At 29.6% G+C, this 15,893-nt stretch overlaps 1 protein-coding gene across 1 annotated transcript; it reads left to right on the forward strand.

Annotated features, from left to right (window-relative positions):
* Nucleotides 1-7,130: 7,130 nt before the first annotated feature.
* Nucleotides 7,131-13,613, forward strand: LOC135949079 (ryncolin-4-like). The gene is made up of 6 exons (XM_065498539.1): nt 7,131-7,270; nt 7,350-7,450; nt 9,297-9,337; nt 9,406-9,451; nt 12,226-12,762; nt 13,389-13,613. Exons 1-6 carry the CDS (start codon nt 7,196-7,198, stop codon nt 13,507-13,509), a joined length of 921 nt encoding a protein of 306 aa, XP_065354611.1. The 5' UTR covers nt 7,131-7,195; the 3' UTR covers nt 13,510-13,613.
* Nucleotides 13,614-15,893: the final 2,280 nt, after the last annotated feature.

Genomic DNA, 15,893 nt, shown 5'->3' on the forward strand with positions numbered 1-15,893 from the left:
ACGAGAATTTCGGGCCATAGATAACGACTTTAAACTTCGGAGTTACACCTCGAATTGTGTTTCCAACTACGGATAAGTGGTTTGGATCTGAACAGTTGTTTGAAAGATGTGCAGTCCAATTAGAATCTGGCACTGGGGCCGGAGTTTATGTAGCTTTGAAATATTATATTAGAGTGTGTTGGTCCAAATACAAATTATTTTTTTTGTCGTGCTCCAAAATACCACCTATTTTTTTGGTATATTGCGTCGCCATTTGAAACCCGATCAAAATATATCACATATCATTGTTCATGGGTTGACAAGAGCTACATTTCGCCCCTTAGTATTTTTCAATCAGACTTCAATTTTTAGATTTTTGACTTTTGGTATATGTATTTGTTCCCTTTTTAAAGCATTTATGATGCGTTTTGATGTGCTAAACAGAAAAATAATAATAAGGTATTACTACCACGACATAAAACAATTTGTTTAAAAAAGATACGTATTTTTTTATAAAAATTTTGAAGTTTAAAAGTTTTAGCAGCTCATTATTTATTAAAATTTACACAACAACAGTTTAAATCCATGGTAGGCGTTCATATTGTTCAGGTTACGATGATTTTCGTCAAACAACCCGAATGTGAACAAAAGAGCGTAAAAGTACGCACATTTCATTCAGTTTCTTGATGTTGTTGTGGATATTTTATTCTTTATCAAAAAGATTTAAACCATTGGTAGGCAAAAAGAGGCATTTAATTTGTGTGCTCTTTTGGGTTGTTTGACGAAAATCATCGTAACCTGAACAATATGAACGCCTACCATGGGTTTAAATAATCACTATTTTATAATTCGCAGGAATACACACACTTAAATTACGGTTTTAGAACACACTTAAATTATTTATCCGCTTACTGTTGTATCAGCAAAGATCTACAATAAACTGACTGGGTTGTTGCTCTTGCTATACTATTTATACACAGCGACATCTTCTAGATATTTCGAGAATTATCTTAATGGAAATAAATCCAATGTTTCTTCCATACTTAATAACAGCGTGTTATAAACATTCGGTCTAATCTATATTGTATCTATATAAATAAAAATCAAATGTCGTTCGTTGGTAATTGCATCAGTAGAGAACGGATTTAGACAATTTTTTTTTTAAAATGTTGGTCATAGCCCAACTTAGGTTTTTACGGAATGAAAAATTGTCTACGCCCACTTTTTTCGATTTGTCTAAAATCGGAAAACGGCCATACTGATTTGGCTCATAGTAATTTAAGTTTTTTTTGAACGAATAATTTACCACCCCAATTTTTTTTCGGTATATCTAAAATCGCAGGACGCCTGGACCGATTTAACTTTTTTTTTTTACTGTTCGCAATACATAGTCCGCAAAAGTTTTTACATAAACAAAAATTGTCCACGTCCACTAATACGCCCACTTATTAAATACATCTGCAAAATACATCGCTCTGTGATCAATCATATTTCACACCAAAATTCGATTACTTATATAAAAACTCACAATAGCTTAAATCGATAATAACTTGGCCAATAAGCGTTTAATCAAGAAAAGCAGCAGGATCTGTAATCACTCATATTTCTGATCAAAAATCGATTTTTTATATAAAAACTCAAAATATCTAAATTCGCTATTAACTTGGTCAATAAGCAAACAGAGCTCGATCAGTGATCACTAGGGTATTCAATTAATCGGGTTTCTGGTTTCATCGGTTAACCGAGCAAATAATTAATCGGGGTTTAGATTTATTCAGTTAATAATCGGTTAATTTAAAATTATTCGATTAACCGAATAATATCTATTTTAATTTTAAATAGAAAATACAACCACGAATTTTGTGTACAAAAACATAAAAAACAAACAAAACATAACAATTCAACCAAAAAGTAATAGCAAATATGGTATTTGAGATCCTTTTTGTATACACATTTGAGTTTTTTTTTAGATTTTAGTGAGATCTTTTGAAATAATCTTTTATAAAAAGAATATAATTTAATTTTTTTCCTTTTAAACGATTTTTTTCTTTAGATTTAATAAAACTTGACTTGGAAAAAACTCTTTAGCTGATTGTAGATGTTGGGGAAATCGAAAGTATGATGATGAGTATTCAATATCTCAGCTTTTTTAGTTTTTTCTAAGCATATTCATATAAGATATTGAATACTTTTGATAGTTTCGTTAACTTCTGTACATAATACATGTAAATTAATGTGCTGTTTTTCTATAGCGAACGAGTACTTTGAGTGGAAATTTAACATGTGTTTTGTTATTGTTACAAAAACAAAATGCATGTAATACGCCCATTCAAAGCACTCATTCGCTATAGAAAAACAGCACATAATTATGTCAGTTGTTATTCTCACTAAACATTTTTCTTGGATGTTCGAAAAAATATATAATTTTAATTTGAAATTTGTAATTGAATTGAATTGGAAAAATAAATGCAAAAAAATATTTTAAAGTGCAAAAAAATTAATTTCGGTTAATCGAAACAAATTAATCGGTTTATTTGTTATTTGAAAATCGGCAATTTTAAATTATTCGAACAATTAACCGTCCAAAATGAATCGGTTAACCGATTAACGGTTAATCGATTGAATACCCTAGTGATCACTCATATTTCTGACCAAAAATCGTTTTTTTTATAAAACCTCAAAATATCTAAATTCGCTAATAACTTGGCCAATAAGCGTTTAATCAAGAACAGGAAATCGATCTGTGATCACTCATATTTCTGACCAAAAATCGATTTTTTATATAAAAACTCAAAATATCTAAATTCGCTAATAACTTGGCCAATAAGCGTTTAATCAAGAAAAGGAGATCGATCTGTGATCACTCATATATCTGACAAAAAATCGATTTTTTATATAAAAACTCAAAATATCTAAATTCGCTACACGTTCAATAAATATCGCGATACTGGATCGCGGTCAATATAAATTGAACGTGTGCCCTTAGGGCACAGCTACACGTTCAATATATATTGTGATATTTGGATCGCGATCCATTGTAATGGATCACGCAAAATGAGGTTATTCTGCGATTTTGATCGCGATCCATCAATACTACATGCTACACGTTCAATAAATATCGCGATACTGGATCGCAGTCAATATATATTGAACGTGTAGCAGTGCCCTTAGAGTTTACATCAACAGTCTTGTACATTATAAAGTGTGTCTGTATTTCTACGAATTTAAACACTGAGTGACTATTTAATTCAGTTGTTGTTGTAAATTTGAATAAAGAGTTGTTACAATGTTAAACCATTAAACTGCTTTTATTTGCAATCAAAAGTATCCGGTTCATTTGAAGGAAATAAGCTAACGTTTTAAAAAGGTAAAAACGTAACAATATATATGGGGGATTTCATGTCAAGTGAACCAACTTTTGAAATCGATGTCTTCCGATCGGGATGAAATTTGCACCAAGGTTAGCTCTATTGGATAGTAACTCAGACACAATTTTTCAACAACATCGGTCGAGAACTCTCTGAGTTATAGGGGGTAAAATTTTGACAATTTGGTCAAACAGGGGTTTTTTCTTATCCATGTAACTTATTACCTATTGTTCTTAGCAAAATGTGTTCCAAATAGTATAGATAGCTATTTCTTCGATCTTTCGAAAAAAAATATTTAAAAAAAAAAATAAAAAATTTTTAATATTTTTTTTCCGAAATCAAAAACTTTTTTGACTTTTTTTTAAAATACGCTATTTTTTTTTATTTTTTTTTTTTTCTTAAAATAAAGTTTAGATATTTTATTCCTTGAACACCTACTTGGTCGCTTAGTGGGATGCGAGTGGGATATCTATCAAAATAAATATTTTGTAACTCAAAACATAAAATTTTTGACTTTTTTTGCAAAATCAAAAACTTTGTTGACTTTTTTTTTTCAAAATGGACCCTTTTTTAATCTTTTTTTTTAGGTCAAACAAAAGCTTAGATATTATCCTTGAAGACCCTTTTGGTCGCTTAGTGGGATGCGAGTGGGATATCTATCAAAATAAATATTTTTTAACTCAAGACTTACAATTTTTGACTGTTTTTTTTGCAAATACGATTTTTTTTCCAAATGGGCCCTTTTTTTAAAATTTTTTTTGTAGTCAAAAGAAAGCTTAGGTCCATTCCTTTAAGATATTTTTAGTCCCTTAGTGGGATGCGAGTGGGATATCTATCAAAATAAATATTTTGTAACGCAAGACATACAATTTTTTAATTTTTTTTTGCAAAATCAAAATTTTTTTCCAATATGGGCCCTTTTTTAATTTTTTTTTTTGCTCAAAAGAAAGCCTAGGTCCATTCCTTTAAGATATTTTTAGTCCCTTAGTGGGATGCGAGTGGGATATCTATCAAAATAAATGTTTTAACACAAAAATTGTATGTCTTGAGTTACAAAACATTTATTTTGATATATATCCCACTCGCATCCCACTAAGCGATCAAAACCATCTTAAAGGAATAGGCCTAAGCTTTCTTTATAGCAAAAAAAAAAATTACAAAAAGGGCCCATTTTAAAAAAAAGTCAAAAAAGTTTTTGATTTTGCCAAAAAATCAAAAATTGTATATCTTGAGTTACAAAATATTTATTTTGATAGATATCCCACTCGTATCCCACTAAGGGACCTAAAATATCTTAAAGGAATGGACCTAAGCTTTCTTTTGACTAAAAAAAAATTTTTAAAAAAGGGCCCATTTTGAAAAAAAATTCGAATTTGCAAAAAAAAAGTCAATAATTGAATGTCTTGAGTTACAACATTTTTATTTTAATAGATATCCTACTCACATCTTCCTAAGTGACAAAATAGGTCTTAAAGGAAAAGACCTAAGCTTTCTTTTGAGCAAAAAAAATTTTTAAAAAAAAGTCCCATATTGGAAAAAAATTTCGATTTTGCAAAAAAAAATTAAAAAATTGTATGTCTTGCGTTACAAAATATTTATTTTGATAGATATCCCACTCGCATCCCACTAAGGGACTAAAAATATCTTAAAGGAATGGACCTAGGCTTTCTTTTGAGCAAAAAAAAAAAATTAAAAAAGGGCCCATATTGGAAAAAAATTTTGATTTTGCAAAAAAAAATTAAAAAATTGTATGTCTTGCGTTACAAAATATTTATTTTGATAGATATCCTACTCGCATCCCACTAAGGGACTAAAAATATCTTAAAGGAATGGACCTAAGCTTTCTTTTGACTACAAAAAAAATTTTAAAAAAAGGGCCCATTTGGAAAAAAAAATCGTATTTGCAAAAAAAAAAATCAAAAATTGTAAGTCTTGAGTTAAAAAATATTTATTTTGATAGATATCCCACTCGCATCCCACTAAGCGACCAAAAGGGTCTTCAAGGATAATATCTAAGCTTTTGTTTGACCTAAAAAAAAAGATTAAAAAAGGGTCCATTTTGAAAAAAAAAGTCAACAAAGTTTTTGATTTTGCAAAAAAAGTCAAAAATTTTATGTTTTGAGTTACAAAATATTTATTTTGATAGATATCCCACTCGCATCCCACTAAGCGACCAAGTAGGTGTTCAAGGAATAAAATATCTAAACTTTATTTTAAGAAAAAAAAAAAATAAAAAAAAATAGCGTATTTTAAAAAAAAGTCAAAAAAGTTTTTGATTTCGGAAAAAAAATATTAAAAATTTTTTATTTTTTTTTTTAAATATTTTTTTTCGAAAGATCGAAGAAATAGCTATCTATACTATTTGGAACACATTTTGCTAAGAACAATAGGTAATAAGTTACATGGATAAGAAAAAACCCCTGTTTGACCAAATTGTCAAAATTTTACCCCCTATAACTCAGAGAGTTCTCGACCGATGTTGTTGAAAAATTGTGTCTGAGTTACTATCCAATAGAGCTAACCTTGGTGCAAATTTCATCCCGATCGGAAGACATCGATTTCAAAAGTTGGTTCACTTGACATGAAATCCCCCATATACTTTGTTGGGTCTTAAATGAATTTTTCTCCATGTTATACAAGGAATGACAAACTTATATAAACTTGTGTTTCTAAACTAAGTAATCGATTATTGAAGTAACAAAAAATTAATTTGTATTCGATCAAAGTGATCGTTCATATATGAGGAGCCGTAGAACAAAATCTACTTTTTCGCATCTTTTCAAAAATTTATTTTATGGTATTTTTATATTTGGGTTGAAATCATTTAGAAACAATCAAGTCAGCAGCATTTTTTTTACTAAGTAAATGGGTTCTAAAAAAATTTCTGCTTAACAAAACGTACAACACTAGTATAAAACGAAAATAAATATATTTAATTTCTATGTGTAATTTGTTTATATATTAGATCAGGATAAAAAACATTCATTTAAAATATTATCGTTAAAAAAACGCATAAAAAACATACTTTTTAATTTTGTTTTTAAGAAAACATACTTTTTTTCTTTATTTTTTAACAAAAGGTTCTTTTTCCGATATTAAAATGGTTTTATATCAAACATCCTTAACATTTAATGTGGTGACTTATGTCAGTTAGATGAATCTATAGATAAGTAAGAAACTTGTTACCATTTCCAGGTTCATGAAGTTTTTTAAGGAGGCGAAATAAATAAAACTCATTTTCCCAAAAATTTTAAATGTGCGAAAAAGTACCTTTTGTTCTGCGGCTCCTCATATGTATGTACATTAAAAAAAGTTCTTTTAAGCGATAAGAACAAGTGTATGAAATTATAGATTGAGAAATGTGTACCTACATATGTATGTATTTCTAGCATCTTTGAGGGGATTTTTTTACTTGCCGATGAATCTATAGCTGGTATATTAATTTTATCATTCCATTTTGAACAGTGCTAGCAATTCTAACAGATTGTTTATTGATAAACTTATAACACAATTTATAAATCAAATTGTAGTTTTTATAATATTAAAATAATTACATTCATAAAGCATGTTATTTCGAAATAATTTATAGTTTTATAACTTTTGCCTGTTTTTTAAGTTTCGTATGTCATTTGCATACTTTTTTCTTAAATAAAACAATTGTGGAGGGTATATTTAATTCGTTACAGCTGATTTAATATTTTGTTTTTAAACTTATTTAGTTGTCATATAAATACAAACAAATACTAATTTATGTGATCTTTAATAATTGTTTCATTTAATAAATATAATAATTATTTGCCAACTTGTGTTGCTTCCAAACGGTTCATTTGCTTAAAAAAAACAGTAACATGTATTTAAATATTTTATGTTATTGTGTTCTACTCGTATTTATAAACAAAACTTTCGGTTTGTCAAATCAAGAGGTAATAATAGGCTACATAAGTTCCAAATAGGTTTGAATATGATTTCAATTGTAAATTATATAATTCCATTTTTTTTTAGGAAATTTCCGCCTTGACTTATGTGGATGAGATTGTGGTACTTAAGAAAATATTTAACAACTTGCAGGAAATTAAAAGTTCAATTGATTTATGGAATTCGCGGTAAGAGAATGTTTTCAAGATTATAATGTGCAACAAGAAATTTAATACCGAATAAGAGAAACGGGAAGTGATAAATAACATAATGATATTTACATGTGGAAACCTCATAACTAGGGTTCCTAATTTCCCGCAATTTTTTCTCTCCCGGGAGGAAATTAAAAAATCGTTTCATTCCCGGGAATTTTTTAACACTAAATTAAACCAATAACCAGATTTTTTTCGAATAAATTGACTTATAATTGTACCATGGTTTTAAAAGAAGTATAAAATAACTATACTTGGTTGTACAATGTTGGTCCAGCCTATATAAGGGTTTCTAATTTAATAGTGGCATTTTATCGGTCACAGTCAAAATAATTCCTTTAAGAGCATAAAATTTAAATTAGATTTATTCTTAATAACCAAACTTTTCTGCTGTGGATTGAGTTGAGTGAAAAAATTCGGTTATTTCAACCGTAATACTTCTTTGCCAACTGATTAACTGTTGCTAGAACCGGAAACATCTATGGATATAAAGAATGATTCAATTAGCAACAAATTTGTCCATCGAAAAGAATCTGAAAATTGTAACTTTTAGAAGAAAACTTATGAAGAAATTCCCGAAAATTACCGACAAACATTTCCCGAAAATTAACAAAAAAATATTTCCGGGAATTCCCGGGAAATTTTTCCCGCGTTTGAACCCTACTCGTAACTAATGCAAAATGGTTCCTCCATTCAAGATAGTTCATTTTCAAAAAAAAGTTATGATATGTCAAGATGTGATCAACGAAATATAGTTTTGTGATCCATTCTTTATTACAAATGTTATATGTGTTTACCCAGCAAATATATACTTACATTATCCCCCAAGAGTGTGTAGCTAAAAAAACAAAAACAAAAAAATTGCCTGTGTGGGAACCGAACCGGCATGCTCGATTGTTTTTTTGTATTTTCCAGTCCAACTGCATAATCACTGCTCCATGTACGAGTTATTTTATAGTAAGTTAACAATGGTTTTAACATAAACATATAAATTAATATAATATGAACAAAAAAATGAATGTCTTCGACTGATGTGGAACCTCTAACCAGTCGTTTTTTAATCAAACACTCTAGAAAGCTTTGCTAAATGCAAAAGTTCATTACCAACCTTTATAAAAATAAGTACCTATTCTACTAAATAAAATAAGGTGCTGGGTAACGACCACCCATTATAAAATAATGTATGTGGTAACTACACCATTTCCAATTGTATTTCAGAAAATTCCAATTGAATTTCAGAAATTTCCAAACATATTTCAGAATTTTCCATTTATATTTCAGAAATTTCCAATTATATTTCAGAATTTTCTAATTGTATTTCAGAAATTTCCATTTGTATTTCAGAAAATTCTAATAGCAATACCAATGGAAATTTCTGAAATAAAAATGGAAAATTCTGAAATACAATTAGAAACTTTTTAAGTATAAATTAAAAATTCTGAAATAAAAATGGAAATTTCTGAAACACAATTGGAAAATTCTGAAATATAAATGAAATATTCTGAAATTCAATTAGAAAATTCAGAAATATATTTGGAAATTTCTGAAATATAAATGGAAAACTCTGAAATATAATTGGAAATTTCTGATATTCAATTGAAATTTTCTGAAACACAATTGGAAATTTCTGAAATACAATTGGAAATGGTGTAGTTGCTATTACCAAATGGGTAATAGGTATAAAGTGAGGCCTTAAATTCCAGTTAAGTTTTCAAAACCCTTCAGAAGTTTTGACTAACCATTAGTCTATTTAGATTTCCCGTTTGTCTAATTGGACAAAATAATATATGAATTTTAAAATAATTTTGTATACTTTAAATAGATATGAAGAATATCGAAACATTAAAGAAACTATAGAAAAAGGTAAGTTTTTTATTTAATAATCAAATAGTTAGTAGTTTCAATAACAGTTTTATTATGTATATATTCAGATTCCTCGATATTTGACATACGATTTGATGCTGTACCACTTAAATGGTAAATATTCTTATACATTCTTATACATACTACATATAAACTCAATATAGTATAGAAGTAAATTTTTAATCTGTAACAAATCAAAGAATATCACTGAATACTAATTTTTAGACAACTGGCAAATTGGAATGCATTTTCTACCTTGCCAAATTATACAAATACTTAGTTTTAAAATATTGCTTAAAATGGACCTATAATTCCTACAAAGTCCTCAATTATAAAGTTTATGTAACGTAAAGCAAAATAAAGTTATAATATCTTAAATATGGTCGATCAAGCCTGATCATATAATACCCTACACCTAGAAGAAGTATTTCTTCTCATATCCTCTTAATATTTGGTGTGATATAGGTATTAATTAAAGTTTTTTGATTTAAATTTTATCTCAATATCGATTGTTATTCGAGACTAGCTTAACCCGGTTAACTTCACTATCCAAACCGTAGGAAAATAAAGTTTCCACGCACACGGTTCCATTTCAATCCATTTCCATCCCAACAATGCACGATGGGGCCAATGACCAGTTTTTGAGGCAATAAATCACATGAAACAGCTATTTAAGTCAATCGGACAGTGCCACGCCCATTTCCAGTAGGTGGATTAAAGTGCAACTGCAGATGCAGATCACTGGAAAATAATAAGTTTCTGACTTTAGGTCACATAAATGCTCACCAAAGACTTTAGTAATAATTTCAAGTCAATCTGTCTACTGCCACACCCACTTTCCTGACAGGAGATATACATATGCATGGCGATAGGCGGATCTTGAAATTAAGCGAGAAGCTATCACTAGTTATGGACAAATCGCCCTAAAATTAGGTGGCATGTTTTCTGTGTATATGAAACTTATTTGTGTTGAATTTTATTTTAATACGAACATCTGTAAGAAATCTATGCTCGTTAAAATGATTTTTGGATGTGGGCCTTATATGGGAGCTATGATTAATTATGGACCGATCGTTATAAAATTTGGTGACATGATTTTGTATCTAATAACTTATTTGTATTGAATTTTAATGGAATACCCACATTTTTAAGAGATGTATGCTGGTTAAAGTGATTTTCGGAAGTGGGTCTTATATGGGAGCTATGACTAATTAAGGACCGATCGTCACAAAATTTGGTGGTGCGATTTCGGCTTATATAAAACATATTTGTGCTGAATTTTGGATAGATATCCAACTAAGATTTTTATGAGAGCCTAACTATTTTCAGATAGGGCAATCATATGGGGGCTATGAGAAATAATGGACCGATTCTAACCATATTCAATAGGCTTTGTCCCTGGGACAAGAGAAAAGCTTGTAGCAAATTTTGTCCAATTAGCTTTATAATTACATCCTGTAGTTTGATTACAAGTTATACATTAACAGAAGGACAGACGGACGGACATCGCTTAATCGACTCAGAAAGTGATCCTGAGCAGATTGGTACACCATAAGGTGGGTGTTGGGACAATATTTTTGCGCGTTATAAACATCAGCACTAACCCAATATACCCTCTCTACTATGGAGGTTTTGGGTACAAATATCAAAATTTTTAAGTTATACGCTATCTGCAAATAAATTTTTATAAACAGCGGCAGATGGCGGCAGATGGTTTTTTCAAAAAATTATAGTAGACATTATTACCTTTCTCCACATATAAATTGTTTCACGGATACGCTCGGATAAACAAAGTTCTATTCCAAAGACGATAGTAAAAACTTCACAAAAAGGACAACACAAGTTGACACAAAAAATTATTTACCACAACTTTTTTTTTAAATTTTTATAACATTTTAATTTAAACTATGAGTATAGTTTCCCATATATTCAATAATATATATTTACTTTATATGAAAGCACTCTATACCACTAGTTTGAAAACTCTGACTAAAAGAGTTTCCAAAATATTTGATAATGAATGTAAGCTTTGTATTGTAGGGAACATACCCGTTATTATTGTTCGAATTCCATTCATTGAATGATTCAAGGGCCTTTTTACCATGCCAAATCGGGTCAAATATGAAGGCAATCTGTGCTGTTTTATGAAAGGTAAAAGCCGTTTTTGTAGACACTCCGTAATACAAATCTTGACAAGGAAGTTGTGAAAAGTCCGCCAGTGCATAAGTTGCGTGCATAAATCGCACGACCTAATTTCATGACGAATGGTCCATAATTACTCATAACTCATAGCTCCTATATAAGGCCCTCTTCCGCAAAATCACTCACGAAAATAAATTATTGAAATTTGAAAAGAAAAATACCTTCTAAAATGGTTGGAGTATTTGCTTTAAAAAAGTTTTTTAGATTTAGAATATTTTTTAAAGTTTTTAAAACACTAAAACTCATAAAAACAAACTTTTAGAAAAACCCGGTTACTTCGATAACCGAAATGTGAAATTTTCAAAAAAAAAAAAAAAAAAGGGTCAATCACCCTAGTATTTATCTATTATACGAGTGTGGTTTTTGTTTTCACATATATTGTTTTACTAAAAATTCTCACCACTTACTTTTTTGACAACTGAGTTAGGTCTTTGTTAGGGGAGTTTAAGATCTATGTATGTTTATTTATCAATTCCGTTTACAAACAAATTTGTTTCATAAAAAAAAAAACTGAAAAATTATTTTTTCTAATAAAACTGAAACGATGAAGAATTAATAGTTTTCTCACTAAACTTAAAATCTTCTTTTCTTTTAAAGCATCTAAGATGAAGGGCGAATAAGATTCGAATATATCACTCTAATTTGTTATCAATTTGTGAGTAATTTTACATTTCCATTTCTTTAAGTAAAACCGATGACTTTCTCAGAAACTGTGCCGAAGCTACCTCCTGCACTCAGCGTAGTGGCATTTATAAGATCCTTTTGGAGAAATTCAATAGTGAACCATTTCTGGTCGAGTGTGATGCTAAAACTAATGGAGGTGGTTGGATTTTAATACAGAGACGACAAGATGGCTCCGTGGATTTCTATCGCGAATGGGCAGAATATCAAAAAGGTTTTGGAAAAATCGATGGAGAATTTTTCATTGGTCTGGACAAATTACACGCCCTCACAAATTACAATGGAGCTCAGGAGTTGCTTGTGGTTTTAGAAGATAAAAATGAAATCAAACATGCTAAATATAGTAATTTTGTGATTGGCAATGAACATCAGTTGTATGCTTTGCAACATTTGGGTGATTACTCCGGCAATGCAGGTGATTCTTTAATTGGCCAATTAGGAATGAAGTTCACAACACGCGATCAGGATAACGATATACATGGGACATTAAATTGCGCCCAAGAGTTTTTGGGAGCATGGTGGTATAATAAATGTCACGCTAGGTATGTAATTATTTAGGTATTTCATTTTAAAAATATGAGTTCATAAGTATATGAATTTTGTTATACTAAATAAACGCTATTTTATACATGATGACCAGGGCAACTTTAAATAATCAAATAAGCTCAAAAATGCACACAAATATGCAGAAAAAGCGTGGATATGCATAGGAAAAATTAAAGTTTAAATTAATTTTATTGTAAGACAATTATTTTCATAACGAACAATAATTTTCATAAAAAACAGAAATAATTATTTCCTTAAAAGACAAAGTAACGGACATAGCTAGATCATCTTTAAGTTTCAACATATATACTTATATGCTGTAGAATCTGCAACCAATATTCGATGTCTGGTTGTGGGTAAAAAACTCAGAAGTACAATAATATTGTCTTTAAAGAAATTATAGTCGACTCACAGAGGGATGGCTTCATACATTTTTATAAGAAGTGGCACCGAGAATTAAATGGACTAAATTAAGAAAAACTTGAAATTTTATCAAAATCGCCCACTACCTCTGACCATGCAAACCAAATCGATTTTTTCGCATAAGTTGCTCGAATATATAGATTTAAACAAATTCATTTTACTACAAACTTTAATGTTTCACTTATGTTTTTTTTTCTAGCAATCTCAATGGCAAATACGGGGACACTAGATATGGAAAAGGGGTAATATGGAATAGTTTCCGTGGTATTAATGGTTCAATTAAACATGTCACAATGATGATTAGACGCCGTCGTTTTTAAGATCTATTTATATTATATTAATTAATCATATTATTTGCAAATGTTAATTATTATATTATGCATTAAAAATTATATACTACTAGCTACTAGTGGCAGTGTTATTAGCTCTTAACGTTTCTCTTATTAAGAAAAATTAGAAGTGAAAAGGAGGCAATATATTAAAAACTTGAAATTTCACAGTTTTACAAGGAATTTTTGATTTTTTTCTTTACAAAACATCTCCTGAAAATTTCGAATCGAATAAAAACAAGTAAGAGTACTATATTCGGCCGTGCAGAATCTTAAATACCCTCCACCTAAATATGATGGTATAACATCTGAAATAATATAACAATTGTTAGAAAGACTAGTTTACGCAGAAGATATTTTAATGTACAAAAAATTATATCTAATTCAGCAATTTATAATTGAAATTCCTATTAGAACAATTTATATACTTAATAATTAGTTAATACGTTTGGATCAATATTTTTTCTTTTTAACCTCAAGTGAAGAAACAGAGTATAAACAAGTAAGGAAGTATGGTCGGTCAAGCCCGACCATATAATACCCTACACTAAGTAAAAAAGCAAAATCATTTTTCTTTTAAAATTTCAATAATTTATATTTTTGAGTGATTTTCGGAAGTGGGCCTTATATAGGGGCTATGACCAATTATGGACCGATCACCATGAAATTAGGTCGTGCGATTTATGTCTATATTAAAGTTAACTATGTTGAATTTTGTGTGTATACCAACATTTAAGCGATTTATGCACGTTAAAGTGATTTTCGGAAGCGGGTCAATATGGGAGCTATGACTAATTATGGACCGATCGTAACAAAATTTAGTGACATGAATTTTGTGTATATAAAACTTATTTGGAGCGGAATTTGTGGGGATACATATATAAATTAAACATTTATGACCGATAAAGCCCAATTTCGGGAGGACATTTGTATGGGGGCTAGGTGAAATAGTGGACCGATTTCAGCCAGTTTCAATAGGCTTGGTCCTTGAGCCGAAAAACTAATATGTACCAAATTTCATCGAAATATCTTCAAAATTGCGACCTGTACTCTGCGCTCAAGGTTTACATGGACAGCCAGCCAGCCAGCCAGCCGACCAGACGGACGGACGGATTGTCGGACGGACGGACATCGTTTAATCGACTCAGAAAGTGATTCTAAGTCGATCGGTATACTTTAAGGTGGGTGTTAGACTAATATTTTTGGGCGTTACAAACATCTGCACAAACGCATTATACCCTCCCCACTATGGTGGTGTAGGGTATAAAAAAGGGTCCATTTTGAAAAAAAAGTCAACAAAGTTTTTGAAAAAAAAAAAAATATTAAACATTTTTGACCAAAAATCTAATTTTTATATAAAAACTCAAAATATCTAAATTCGATAATAACTTGGCAAATAAGCATACAAGCCCGATCTGTGATCACTCATATTTCTGACCAAAATTCGATTTTTTTATATAAAAAATCAAAATATCTAAATTCGTTAATAACTTGGCCAAGAAGAGGAGTTCGATCTGTGATCACTCATATTTCTGTCCAAAAATCGATTTTTTATATAATCGAATAAGCGTTTAATCAAGAAAAAGAGCTCGATCTGTGATCAATCACATTTCTGACCAAAATTCGATTTTTTTATATAAAAACTCAAAATATCTAAATTCGCTAATAACTTGGCCAATAAGCGTTTAATCAAGAAAAGCAGCACGATCTGTAACTTGGCCAATAATCGTTTAATCAAGAAAAGGAGCTCGATCTGTGATCACTCATATTTCTAACCAAAAATCGATTTTTTTTATATAAAAACTCAAAATATCTAAATTCGCTAATAACTTGGCCAATAAGCAAACAGAGCTCGATCTGTGATCACTCATATATCTGACCAAAAATCGATTGTTTATTTAAAAACTCACAATAGCTTAAATCGATAATAACTTGGCCAATAAGCGTTTAATCAAGAAAAGGAACTCGATCTGTGATCACTCATTTTTCAGACCAAAATTCGATTACTTATATAAAAACTCAAAATATGTGCAACAAATATGACAACAAACTTATGTTATTTGTCGCTTTGACAATAGCGCTTATATAATATATATATTTTATTCTATGTCCTAAATATATGTGAATAAAAATGATCATTCCATAACACGTTTTTTTTTCTTTTAAACTATTTTTACCCTTTTCAAATCGCTTTCCATAAATTCACAAATCTAACACAAGCATTTTTTTTAACATGGACAGGACAACGGGTCAGCTTGTTTTAATATAAATAGTCCTTGAGAAGATCTAAAAAAATATGCTTACAAGTGTAGGTTATCAATATTAGTTTTATCAGGTTTATTGGTTTATTTTTTTTTAATTTTGCTCGATCTATT

Source organism: Calliphora vicina, chromosome 1 (assembly GCF_958450345.1).
Source record: "Calliphora vicina chromosome 1, idCalVici1.1, whole genome shotgun sequence".
Lineage (NCBI taxonomy): Eukaryota > Metazoa > Arthropoda > Insecta > Diptera > Calliphoridae > Calliphora > Calliphora vicina.

Bases quoted from the DNA above. Each gene is read 5' to 3' on its own strand.
- LOC135949079 (XM_065498539.1), top strand. From the start codon at position 7,196: ATGTATTTAAATATTTTATGTTATTGTGTTCTACTCGTATTTATAAAC. The intron at 9,452-12,225 runs GTAAATATTCTT...CATTTCTTTAAG, and splicing joins GATGCTGTACCACTTAAATG to TAAAACCGATGACTTTCTCA. The intron at 12,763-13,388 runs GTATGTAATTAT...TTTTTTTTCTAG, and splicing joins TATAATAAATGTCACGCTAG to CAATCTCAATGGCAAATACG.